The following is a 12,491-nucleotide window of genomic DNA, read 5'->3' as shown; positions in this document are numbered from 1 at the left end:
TCTTCAAGCATAGCTAAAATTACTCCCAATTGTGGCAACCGTCTCGCTTTTCCATCATAGTCCCGCCTGCAGGCTGCCATCTTCCAGTGGAGAGCAAGGTCAAGGATGCTCCCTCTCATGAGCTGCTCTATTCAGCAAGTGGTGGATAGCGGACATACCATGCCTGGGAGGACAAATCACAATAACTCATTGCCATCTTTTATAGTTTAACTTAACCATACTGTTTTATTAAAATGGATCTCCTCAATGGCGCCAAATTGATAGTTTGCATAAAACTGCCCATCACTTGACAAGTTACATTTATAGTCCTTTGAGATGATCAGATATATCTTCATATTTTTCACACTTGAGAATAAATATTTGTCAAATGCTGTAGTATTTATTGTATTGACAGCTGAACAATCCTTGTAAATTTATTATAGTTAATTAATAAAATGAATAAACATAAAGCATAGCCCAGACTTTGGCTTACATCAGTGATAGGGGTGATACAGAGCTGTGTACTACCACTTACAGCATAATGCAACAAACTGCGCAACTATGCAAATAAGCAGGGCCCAAACTATGCAATTCCGATAGCAACGTATCGTATTAGTTGCCACTGCCCCCCCCCCCCCCCCCCCTTTCCTGTGCAACTACATTCTACTGCATTATACTACCCCATCCTGCCCATTTCATCAGTGAGAGGGCAGAACGTGGAAGGGGAACCTATTCTTAGGGGAGACCATGGGTGTATTACAGGTCATTCTGGAGAGCAGTTTGACCTTCCTCTTCAGAACAGATCACATCATACCAGTTATATGATTTAGGTAAAGAATAACATCAAGTGTATGATATGCTTGGCTTCAACTGCAGCCCTAGTATAAAACAAGTGATACTCAAACAGTCCTACTGCTAGGGCCCATGTAATGGTTAGCATTACTGCCTCACAGCACTGAGGTCATTGGTTTGATTCCAACTATAACTGTGCAGAGTTTATAAAGTCTCCCTGTGCGGGTTTCTTCTGAGTACTCCGGTTTCCTCCAACAATCCAAAAACGTACTGATACTGGCTCCCCCAAAAAGGAACCCTAGGATTAATGTGTTTGCGTGTATACGCGGTAGAGATTATAGATTGTAAGCGCCACTGGGGCAGGGAAAATGTGGATGTTCAAATACTCTCTGTAAAGCACAGTGGAATATGTGTGCGCTACATAAATAACTGGTAATAAATAAAAGTGCTTACCCAGGTGCCAAGCAGGTATATCCGTTGTTGATCACCAATGCCATAGAGCCTTTGGCTTGTGCATTAAATACTTGATTCATTTGGGAGCTCAAGTAAACCAATACTTCTAAAGCTGGGTACACACTGGTAGATATATCTACAGATGGATAATTTGATCTGCAGATATATCTACTAGTGTGTACCCAGCCTTAGAAGTATTGGTTTAGAAGGCAATGGTGATCAACAAAGTAGATACCTGCCTGTACGAGTAAGCACAGTCCATTGCAATCAATCACAGATGGCTCCGGGCATGGAGGTACGGGTGGTCGGTGGATCGCCTGTACACACACCATTATGTATCTGCTGTGTTGCACAGCTGATGTGATAAATCTGTGAACGGTGTATTTTATAGATATATCGCTCAGACACACACTGGCTGATACGCACCTTAAAACACTAGGTCCCAGAGTTGGGGAGGTCTGGTGCTGTCCAACATAGTTTTATTTAGTTACCTAGCTTAGACACATTGGAGATTTGGTTTCTGCATTAAGGAAAGGGAATGCTGCAGTTTTTGATTGTGAAATCCCCTCTCGCTTATTGAATCAACCATTTTGTTACATTCCTGACTCTCGAAGGGACACCATTGTGATTGTCTCATGATATGAATGAATTCTATGGGTCAATTATACCAGAATAAAGGGCCAAATTCAGACTTGATTGCCACACAAATTTGTTCTCAAAATGGGTAAAACCACATGCACTCCAGGTGGGGCAGATGTAACAAGTATAGATAACAAAATATAACTCCCTCTGAACATGTTACATTTGCCCCACCTGCAGTGCACATGGTTTTTCCCATTTTGAGAACAAATTGACCTTAGATGGGAAGTTGCATTAGATACTTGGAGAGAGTTTTTTTTTTTAGATCTGCACACAAAGAGATAATGAAACCCTATATTGTAAGGGTATACACCGCTATATTTTGATAGCGGGGTTGCTATCCTACCAACTTAATATGTATAGTCACAAAAAGAAGTAAGGTAGTTGTAACAGATGCACTTCAAGGAATTTGGGGTCTTTTGTTATATTTATGGAAGCATTGTCCAAATTAATATCAAAAGTGGGGAATCCTATTAATCTTTATTAGTTCATGGATTCAGGAGACACACGCTGTAGCTGCAAAATAAGAGAGGTTTAAATGTAAAACTATGCCAACACGTGGGATTTTCCTTAAACCACATATTGGCAAAACCCCAAGTTATATATGACCATAAAAGTATTCACCAATGAGTGTCTAAGGGTCCTGCAAGGATATATATTTTGTTATATATAGATCAATCTCTCACTGACAAAATCATTCAGGCACATATTTATTAAGCAGCAGCTTTTTTAAAGCTGCATCATATTGGTGAACTTAGCCATGGATTAAAAAAGCAAAAATATTACATCCTGTTTAAATCTCATTTCCAGAACCACCAACAAGCTGTGACTGTTAAATGTAACCATTCCTTTCTTTACCAATGCTTAAAAACATAGGATGTCTGCAAGGCATTGAGGGCTAATTATTATTATTCTTTAACCCAATTTAATAGGTTGAAGTCACACAATTGGATTATTAACAGAGACTGCAATAGGCCAGACACAAATCTATCCCAACATTTTGGAAGCAACAATACACCCTATGATCTATTCAAGTCTACCCAACCATGCCCACAAACCACTCCCACTTTCAACATGCCTTTGCAGGGACCAGGACTGAGGATAGTTCTGATCAATGTGAAAGCATCAAAGTTAATAAAACGGTATTATGTATGTAATCCTTGAAGTACAACAGAAATATATGTAACAAGTCACAAAGGTTTTCCAGGAACAGGCCAAGTAGATTTATATTGGTCACAGTGGCGTAACAGAAAATTTGGTACTTATGTATTATCTGGGCTCCCATGTTAAATGCACCCCATTTTTTCATACCCCTACTATCCAACTACGCATGGAGTTGATTTTATATAGTGTGGCGAGCTCAGCGAGCCACCGTGCCCGAAGCGTGGTGAGCGCAGCGAGCCCCGCGAGGGGACGCGGTCTCGTAAGAAAAACGGGAGCCCAGATATTACATAAGTACCGAAAATTTTGCTCCCCCCCCGCCGGGACAATATTGGCGCCCCCCCCCCCGTTAAAAGACAAGACCCCCCCCGGGGAGCTGGCAGGGGGGGTCCGTGCGGCGCGGGGGTACCTGTGGTCAGGGACTCGGGAGAGCCAATCAGCATGTGCCCAGTGTTTTCAATCTCAGCCAGTGTGCGGCCGCGGCCAGTGTTTTCAAAGTTAGAAGCGCTTCCCGCGCTGCCGCACGGCGGTAGCGCAGTATTTCCACTTCGCTGCAGGGACCCCGGCAACTCATAATCAGTGCCGCAGGGACCTCCAGGCTCTCCAGAGTCCCTGACCACAGGTACCCCCGCGCCTCACGGACCCCCCTGCCAGCTCCCCGCTGCACCCACAAGCAGTGGGGAGCTGGCAAAGAAACAACAGCGCCCGCAGACCCCGGCGCCTCCCCGCACCGCGGGGGATGCGGCCCTTTAGTTACGCCACTGATTGGTCATGGAACTATGAAGGGGACATTTCACACATTCTTTTTAATTTCATTTGTGCTATATTCTTGTGAAATTCTTATAAAAAGAAATACCTATCTGCTATACTTTAAAGGAAAAAAATAATTTGCATCCATGTGATTTTTTTTGCATTGCAGCATTTGTTTTTGTTATAAAATTAAAACCACCAAAACTTTGTATCATACAATATAGGTCAGCCATTCACTCAAACTGACTGTAAAATACACAAACCTTTAAACGATAAATACTACAAATACCTATTGATTAACATTACAAATGGATTCAGAATACAAAGTTGCAGTAATATTACATTGCTGTACTGGTCTTCAGGAAAACATGGCTTCTGTTTAGAGGTATATATGTCCCTGATACAAAAAAAATCTCTAAACCAGTATCAGATTAGGAAAAATGTTCAGTAGAGAAATACTATTAATCACACAGAAGTGGAATTTGTGGCTTCCAATGTTTGGTTTATAAAGGCGACGGCACTGGCTTGTATCTGGAATGCCTGCGCTTGAATCGGATGCCCAGGCACAGATTGGGCTACAGGCTGCACAGTTAAAGCTTGAGCAGTATGGTCAGGGACACGGACACTTTGGTTTAAGATGCCATGGGATTGGTGCGTTTGCACAGGAGTCCGTCCCTGCAGCTGATCAAGTGCTTCCTTTGATAGAGTGATAACATGCATCTGCTCTGGCAGCATAGTTTGCATTCTGCTTTCCATCAAGTCAATGTTGTGAACGGACTGTACTTGTTGTTGGTGGGATGTGATGGACAAACCATGCAAGGCTGAAGGCTGATGAGTGATCAGTGCAAGGTTTGCAGCTTGGTCTGTTATGCTTTGAGGCGCATCAGTGGTGACAATACTAATGCCTTGACCGTGTCCCGACATGAAGTTCAGGTTATGAACACCATCTGTGACCAGTAACTGTATTTCCTGCCCATTAGGTGTTGCTAGCTGGTACTGCTGCAGCTGGAGTATGTTCCTTGCTTCATCTGTTCCTCCAGTGTTAGCTTCAATGTCCTGTGATTGTTTTTCTTTGCTGTGGATTTTCATGTGAGTCTTCAGATTGTCCATGCGGGAGAACTGCACTTTGCAGTCTGGACAAGAGAATGGCTTCTTTCCCGTATGTAGAGTGCAATGTCTCCTCTTGGCACTGGAGTCTGAAAATGTTTTCCCACAAATGTTGCAAGAATAAGGCTTCTCACCCCTGAAAAGAAAAAGTTTTGATGATGACTGTTGTTGTATCTGATCTGCACATTATATGAAACCTAGAAAGGCTGATCAATCACCTGGTCTCACATATGCTGTTCTATACTTTGAAAAGATTAGTGAATAAAAAAACAGCAACTCATAGACTACATTATGGCTATGCACATTGTAGCGCTCAGCTGCTGCTATGGCATGCTAAAACAGTGGAAAGGCATGCTGGGATGTGCATTTCCACAACAGCTGAATTGCAACAGGTTGCCTACCAGGAAATTAATAGCTCATCCTATTGATAATAGCATACTATACAAGGCCCCTCAAATGCGATAAAAGGCCTAAAACAATTGCCACAGTTCTTAAAGTAGAATTCAACTACTATCTTAATCTTTGGTCTTATCAGATAGAACTTTGTATTGTAAGCCTTGTAAAATAAAATAGACTGCGGATAATTGTCGATTAACTATAGTTCTTTATTGTAACACTCATTGTTTCAATAAAAATATTTATTAAACATTTTGTGAAATGAGTCCCTATTACTAGAGAATCTTGATTGAAAATTCTAACAGTAAAGGTGCCCACAGACGCATCGATCCCGGCGTGCGTTCTGTGCTTAACTAGCACACATAGCATCGCATCGTATGCCTTGTGCATGCGATGCGATAGAAAGCTAGTACAAAAAGTATGTGCAGCACAAACTTTTTGTACTGTGCAATGAGGTGCCGCGGGAGCGCACACCCCATCGCATAGCATCACCCCGCCTGGATCGATGCGTATGTGGTCAATGTTATTAGGATTAGATGTATATGTGGGTTTTATTCTTTAAAATCGTAGTGTGCAATCCTCTCTTCTCATTTAAGTGTATACAAGGTGGGGAGACTAGCACTGACTCAGCAATCAAGTATTATGTCTGTAACCAACATACAAGGTGGGGAGACTAGCACTGACTCAGCAATCAAGTATTATGTCTGTAACCAACAATTTGTGTATGTTAAGTTATGAGGTGCACCTTATGTACATAAATTTCTTGTCAATGTACGTCACCGCTTTAATTCCTGTCTTTACAATTTTGTACTCTTTCCATATATGTTACTGTTTAAATACTGTACCTTACTTGAACTGCATTAATTTACAATACCTGTGATTTTTCAATAAATTATTATAAAAAAACTAATTCTGTCAGTATTCTTGACAAACAGTAGTAAAACATCAGTAAAAAAAAGTTTGTATAAAAGCATCCCTTGGTACTTGTTTCCTAGCACAGCGCCCATCGCATACCATACTTAGTGGTGTGCGATGCAATATTTATGTTATATTAACAGGAGTGCTTGTACGATGAAATATCGCATAGCATGGCAGCAAATGGCATGCAATGCAATGCGATTTATAATTGTACAAGCACCCTGCTGGGTGCTTACAATGTTAATGCACCCCCATTGTCAACGCCAACCTGAAGCGTGGCGAGTGCAGCTATCCACGTCGGCGTGGAGTTTATTTTAGATAGTGTGGCGAGTGCGGGGAGGCACCGAGCCCGAAGCGTGGTGAGCCCCGCGAGGGTCCACGGAATACATGTAAAGTAATCCGTGTCCCCTCGCGGGGCTCTGTGGCTCGCCACAGTATCTAAAATCAACTCCATGCTGACGTGGATAGTGGGGTATGAAAAGGTCGGAGGACGCGTACCGCTGCGCTCGCCACGCTTCGGGTTGGCGTTGATAGTGGGGGTGCATTTAACATTAAAAGCACCCATCAGGGTGCTTGTACAATTAAAAATCGAATTGCATCGCATGCCGCTATATTGCATGCGATGTGATTGTATAAGATGTACTATGATCAAAATCGTGGGCGCCGTGCTAGGAAACAAGTATCCATCCCTTTATATATAACGGTGTCAGCTATCCCCTAAATAAGCAGCCTTGGTAAGGGGCTAACACTAGTACATATAAATAATGCATAGGTGTTAAGCAACCAATGATGCTATATTCTACGAGGTGTATAAAAGAGTACAGGTATATCAATAAAATAGGGAATTTATTAATATAAAAAAAAAAAAATTAAAATAACTTTTTTTTTTTTTTAAATACACATATGGTGAGTACAACTGGAATGGATAAATAATTGTAAGGATGATAAAGGGTACATATCCAAAGTGAAAATACATATAAATCACTTGGACTTCTTCAAGGGGTGAAGAGTAGAGGGATCAATCCAGTCCTCTCCTCTTCACCCCTTTAAGAAGTCGAAGTGGGTGTGTCCATTCCATTTGTACTCACCATATAATGTATTTTTAAAAATACATTTTTTTTTTCATGTATATTACTAAATTCCCTATTTTCTTGATATACTTGTCCTCTATACACCTCATAGAATATAGCATCATTGGTCCTTGTTTGCTTTGGTTCTTGCCAACCATCATTGTAGAATAAGCGGTACACTTAAGTGCAGGTTTTCAGACGTACAGATTTTGCCCATAGCGACAAATCAAATCTAGTCAATTTCTTCTAGAAGGCGCTATATAAATAAACGATGGGCAACATCCCCAGTTCAAAAAAACCTGCACTTTAATAAATATACCGCTAAGTGCCAGATGTACTAAGCTTAAAAAGAGATAAAATGGAGAGTGATAAACCACCAGCCAATCAGCTGCTAAATACCTTGTTACAGGTTGTGAAAAATGACAGGTAGGAGCTGATTGGTTGGTGATTTATCACTCTACATCTTATCACTTTTCAAGGTTTAGTAAATCTCGCCTAAATCTTTAATAAAGAACATAAATTATTAACACCTTTATTTATTATTTTATATCTAGTTTCTACACCTACATGTTAATAATCACTGCAGACCATGCAATTAGTGTCCTCAGCCCCAGTCTGACAGGAACTTTCTGCTTACACTGCATATTTTCTACAGGAAAAGAAAGTAAATAAACTTAGAATACCCAAATCCTAAATTATGCAAATAAAGTACTCGTGCAGAATGCTTGAGTAAGAAACAAATACCTGCCTCTCTGTGTTATGACTCCTATGTATTTCTATTGTACAAGAACAGGGAAATACATACTGCTGTGGTATGAGCATGAGCAAATTCAGGGGTTAGGCCGCCCATAAACACAACATAATCTGTCTCCCCATTATGTTACTGCCCCCTTCATAGTGGGGCCTCCTGACTGCCATAGCAGTACACCCCCCCCCCCCCCCCCCCCCTATGCTGTGGTAACTATGCAGCAATAGTCACACCTAGGTATGTGCCAAGTGGGAAATCCACCAATGGATATGAGGCTGGCTAGGGTAGCCTCAATATTATACACACTTAAACATGATAGTGTACCTATATCGCCAAAAGAGGGACTATATAGTTTATAAATATACAGTACCTGTGTATTCTGATGTGTGTCTGAAGTGAACTTTTAGCAGTGAACGATTTTCCACAGATCTCACATGTAAATGGCCTTTCACCTGAATGAATGTAGAGTATTTGTTAGCAAAAACTTTTGAGAATGCCCAACGTAATAATTTCTGTTTCCCTATTTCATTTTAAGTGCTTGCCAATGATTACAATTTTTAAGCGTGATTAAATCGCATGAAATTTTTTTGCGATTAATCACATTGTTCGGCAAATAAGTGCTGCTTACCTACAATCTTGTTGCCAGAGGTTTCATGCTCATTGCCAGGGGGATTATATGCTTGATATCAAGGGGGATTGCATGCTCGGTGATATATGGGGTTCCATGCTTATTGCCAGTAACATAGAAACATAGAATTTGACGGCAGATAAGAACCACTTGGCCTATCTAGTCTGCCCCTTTTTTAAACATGTTACCTCAAACCATATTTGATCCTTATTTTTTTGTAAGGATATCAATATGCCTATCCCAAGCATGTTTAAATTGTACTACTGTATTTGCCTCTACCACCTCTGATGGGAGGCTATTCCACTTATCTACTACTCTTTCTGTGAAGTAATTCTTCCTCAAATTTCCCCTGAATCTTCCTCCCTCTAGTTTCAGTGCATGTCCTCGTGTTCTGCTGCTCCTCTTCCTGTGAAGAATGTCTCCCACCTGTACCTTGTTAAAACCCTTGATATATTTGAAAGGATTACATGCTTGCTGCCATGGGCGATTACCTGCTTGCTGCCATAGGGGGTTACATGATCATTGCCAGGGTGGGTATTACATGCTTGTTGCCATAGGGTGTTAAATGCTCATTGCCCTGGGGGGAGTTAAATCGGTACTTGTGTATTATCACGGCGCCCGATTTAATCTAAATCGCATACGGTATCACAGACGGTTTAGGAGGGGACACGGATTACTTGACGTGTATTCAGCGTCCGCTCGCCACGCTTCGGGATCCTTTTACCATCCCCTCGCTTTATACAATCAACTCCACACCGATGTGGATAGTGGGGGTATAACCAGGTCAGGAGGACGCTGCACTCCCCATGCTTCAGGCTAACTTGGATAGTGTGGGTGTGCAAGGATGGAATAGCAGGCAAATTGGCAGAAAATCGGCCGCTAAATCGCATCAGATTTTTGCATGCTATTTGCGGCCGATTTAGCGGGCGCCGTGATAATACACAAGTACCGTTAAATCTTTTAAATTGCAATGGGGGGGTGGGGAGAATAGGCACCACCGAGGCGCATGGTCTCTGACAGCATTAGAGATGACCCGCGCCCCTCCAAATATTGCCACCGCTGAAAAGGAGAAAGCCGCTAGAGGTGCAGGAGTACCATTTTGGAGGGGCGCAGGGTCTCTCTAATGTGGTCAGAGACTCTGCGCCACCACTCCTCCCCTCAGGCATTAAAAAAATGCATCGCTGTTATAGTGCTGACAGCATTACAGAGACCCTGCGCCCCTCCAAAACGGTACTCCTGCACCTCTAGCGGCCGTCTCCTTTTTGGCAGCGACCAGTCAGGTCCATAAATATTAGGACATCAACATAATTCTTATATTTTGGGCTCTATATACACCACAATGGGTTTGAAATGAACCAAACAATATGGGTTTTAACTGCAGACTTTCAGCTTTAATTTGAGGGTGTTTACATCCAAATCAGGTGAACGGTGTAGGAATTACAACGGTTTCTATAAGTGCCTCACACTTTTTAAAGGGCCAAAAGTAAAGGGATAAACTAAACAATCCTAAATCAAACTTTCACGTTTTAATACTTTGTTGCAAATTCTTTGCAGTCAATTACAGTCTGAAGTTTGGAACACATAGACATTACCAGATGCTGGTTTTTATCTCTGGTGATGCTCTGCCAGGCCTTTACTGCAAATGTATTCAGATCCTGCTTGTTCTTGGGGCATTTTCCCTTCAGTTTTGTCTTCATCAAGTGAAATGCAGAAAAAAAATAGGCAGGAAAGAATGTCTTTCTTTGTTGGGGCACAGAGATAAGAGATAATGTAAAATAAAATTACAATGTTTTATTTGTTATCATTAAAAACGTCAAAATAAGTGAAATATTTGTATGTTGTGTTCAAAATAATTAATAAACAATTTTATTATTAAAATACGGTGACCTTGCCTTTTATTTTAAATTTATTAGAGATAGTACACTGGTACGTTTCAGGATATTTGTGTTATGGTTTCCATTTAGCCCCTCTTGGGGTCACGAGATAAATAAGTGAAATATATGGTACACCAATTAACTAGTATGGTTCTGTACAAATATTGATACAGTACCAATCCGGGCCACACGCCTAAAAAACAAACATGCCAATCAGATAAGAAGTGGCAAAATTGTGGGAAAACTGCAGAAGTACAGAACTTATATAATTGTAAAACAAACAATTATCTTGTGACCCCAAGAGGGGCTAAATGGAAACCATAACACAAATATCCTGAAACGTACCAGTGTAGTATCTCTAATAAATTTAAAATAAAAGGCAAGGTCACCATATATTAATAATAAAATTGGGTACTTGTGAGTTATCCGGGCTCCCGATTTTTTGATTGTATGCCTTAAGTTAAGGCATACAATCAGATGCGATGCGATATCGCATCGCATGCGACCATCGGATGCGATGACCCGATTTTTCCATAGGAATCAATGTTAAAATGGACTGAGTCCATTTTAACATGGAATTCAATGGGAAAAAGGGGTCCTTTTCATACCCCTACTATCCAAGTGGGCATGGAGTTGGATATAAACCTGTGGCGAGCGTAGCGAGCCACCGAGCCCGAAGCGTGGCGAGCGAAGCGAGCCCCGCGAGGGGACAGTATTCTGTGTCCCCTCGCGGGGCTCGCCACGCTTCGGGCTCGGTGGCTCGCTACGCTCGCCACAGGTTTATATCCAACTCCATGCCCACTTGGATAGTAGGGGTATGAAAATGACCCCTTTTTCCCATTGAATTCCATGTTAAAATGGACTCAGTCCATTTTAACATTGATTCCTATGGAAAAATCGGGTCATCGCATCGCATCCGATGGTCGCATGCGATGCGATGCGATGCGATGCGATGTGCCTGATCCGACCCGATTTAGAAATCGGGAGCCCGGATAACTCACAAGTACCTAAAATTGTTTATTAATAATTTTGCACACAACACACAAATATTTCACTTATTTGACAGTTTGTAATGATAACAAATAAAACATTGTAATTTTATTATACATTATCTCTTCTCTTTGTGTGCCAACAAAGAAAGACATTCTTTCCTGCCTATTTTTTTCGGTATCAATTAGTGTCTTTGGCTGCACCCCCACTGAGATTAATGGATTTGGATTGTCCCGCTTGGGGCCTATTCGAGTGCTATAGCACCAGCCAGTGCAGATACCCCTTCCCCTTTTCCCTACTATCAATATCAAGTGAAATGCATGCTCAATTGGATTTAGGTCAGGTGATTGACTTGGCCATTGCATAACATTCCACTTATTTGCCTTAAAAAACTATTTGGTTGCGTTTGCAGTATGCTTCGGGTCATTGTCCATCTGCACTGCGAAGGGCCGTCCAATGAGTTCTGAAGCATTTGATTGAATAGGAGCAGATAATATTGCCCAAAACATTATCAATAAATACAAGGGACCCAGTTCCATTGACAGCAATACATGCCTACGCCATGACACTACCACCACCATGCTTCAATGACGAGGTGGTATGTTTTTGATCAGGAGCAGTTCCTTTCCTTCTCCATACTCTTCTCTTCCCATCACTCTGGTGCAAGTTGATCTTTGTCTCATCTGTCCATAGGATGTTGTTCCAGAACTGTAAATGCTTTTTTAGATGTTGTTTGGCAAACTCTAATCTGGTCTTCCTGTTTTTGAGGCTCACCAATGGTTTACATCTTGTGGTGAACCCTCTATAGCAGGCATTCCCAACCACGGTCCCCAAGGCACACCACCAGTGCAGGTTTTAGTGATATCCAGGCTTCAGCACAAATGGTTTAATCAGAATCACTCAGGTACTATTTAAGTCACCTGTGCTCAAGCCTGGATATCACTAAAACCAGCAAGGTTGGTGTGCCTTGAGGACCGTGGATGGGA

General features: G+C 41.6%; 1 protein-coding gene across 6 annotated transcripts in view; it reads right to left on the bottom strand.

Moving 5' to 3' along the window:
* Positions 1-3,788: 3,788 nt before the first annotated feature.
* ZBTB24 (zinc finger and BTB domain containing 24) overlaps positions 3,789-12,491 on the bottom strand; it is a 31,710-nt gene continuing 23,007 nt past the window's right edge. For all 6 annotated transcript variants that reach the window (XM_083176915.1, XM_083176918.1, XM_083176920.1 and 3 more), the window contains 2 exons: positions 8,384-8,465; positions 3,789-5,017 (listed from right to left, as the gene is read on the bottom strand). In XM_083176915.1, coding sequence (XP_083033041.1) covers positions 4,240-5,017; positions 8,384-8,465 — 860 coding nt within the window. In that variant the 3' untranslated portion in view covers positions 3,789-4,239. The remainder of the gene's footprint in view (positions 5,018-8,383; positions 8,466-12,491) is intronic.

This window comes from Crinia signifera, chromosome 3 (genome assembly GCF_055691185.1).
Source record: "Crinia signifera chromosome 3, ASM5569118v1, whole genome shotgun sequence".
NCBI classification, from domain to species: domain Eukaryota; kingdom Metazoa; phylum Chordata; class Amphibia; order Anura; family Myobatrachidae; genus Crinia; species Crinia signifera.
Note: the sequence above shows the minus strand (reverse complement) of the source record. Positions and strands in the feature narration are given on the sequence as shown.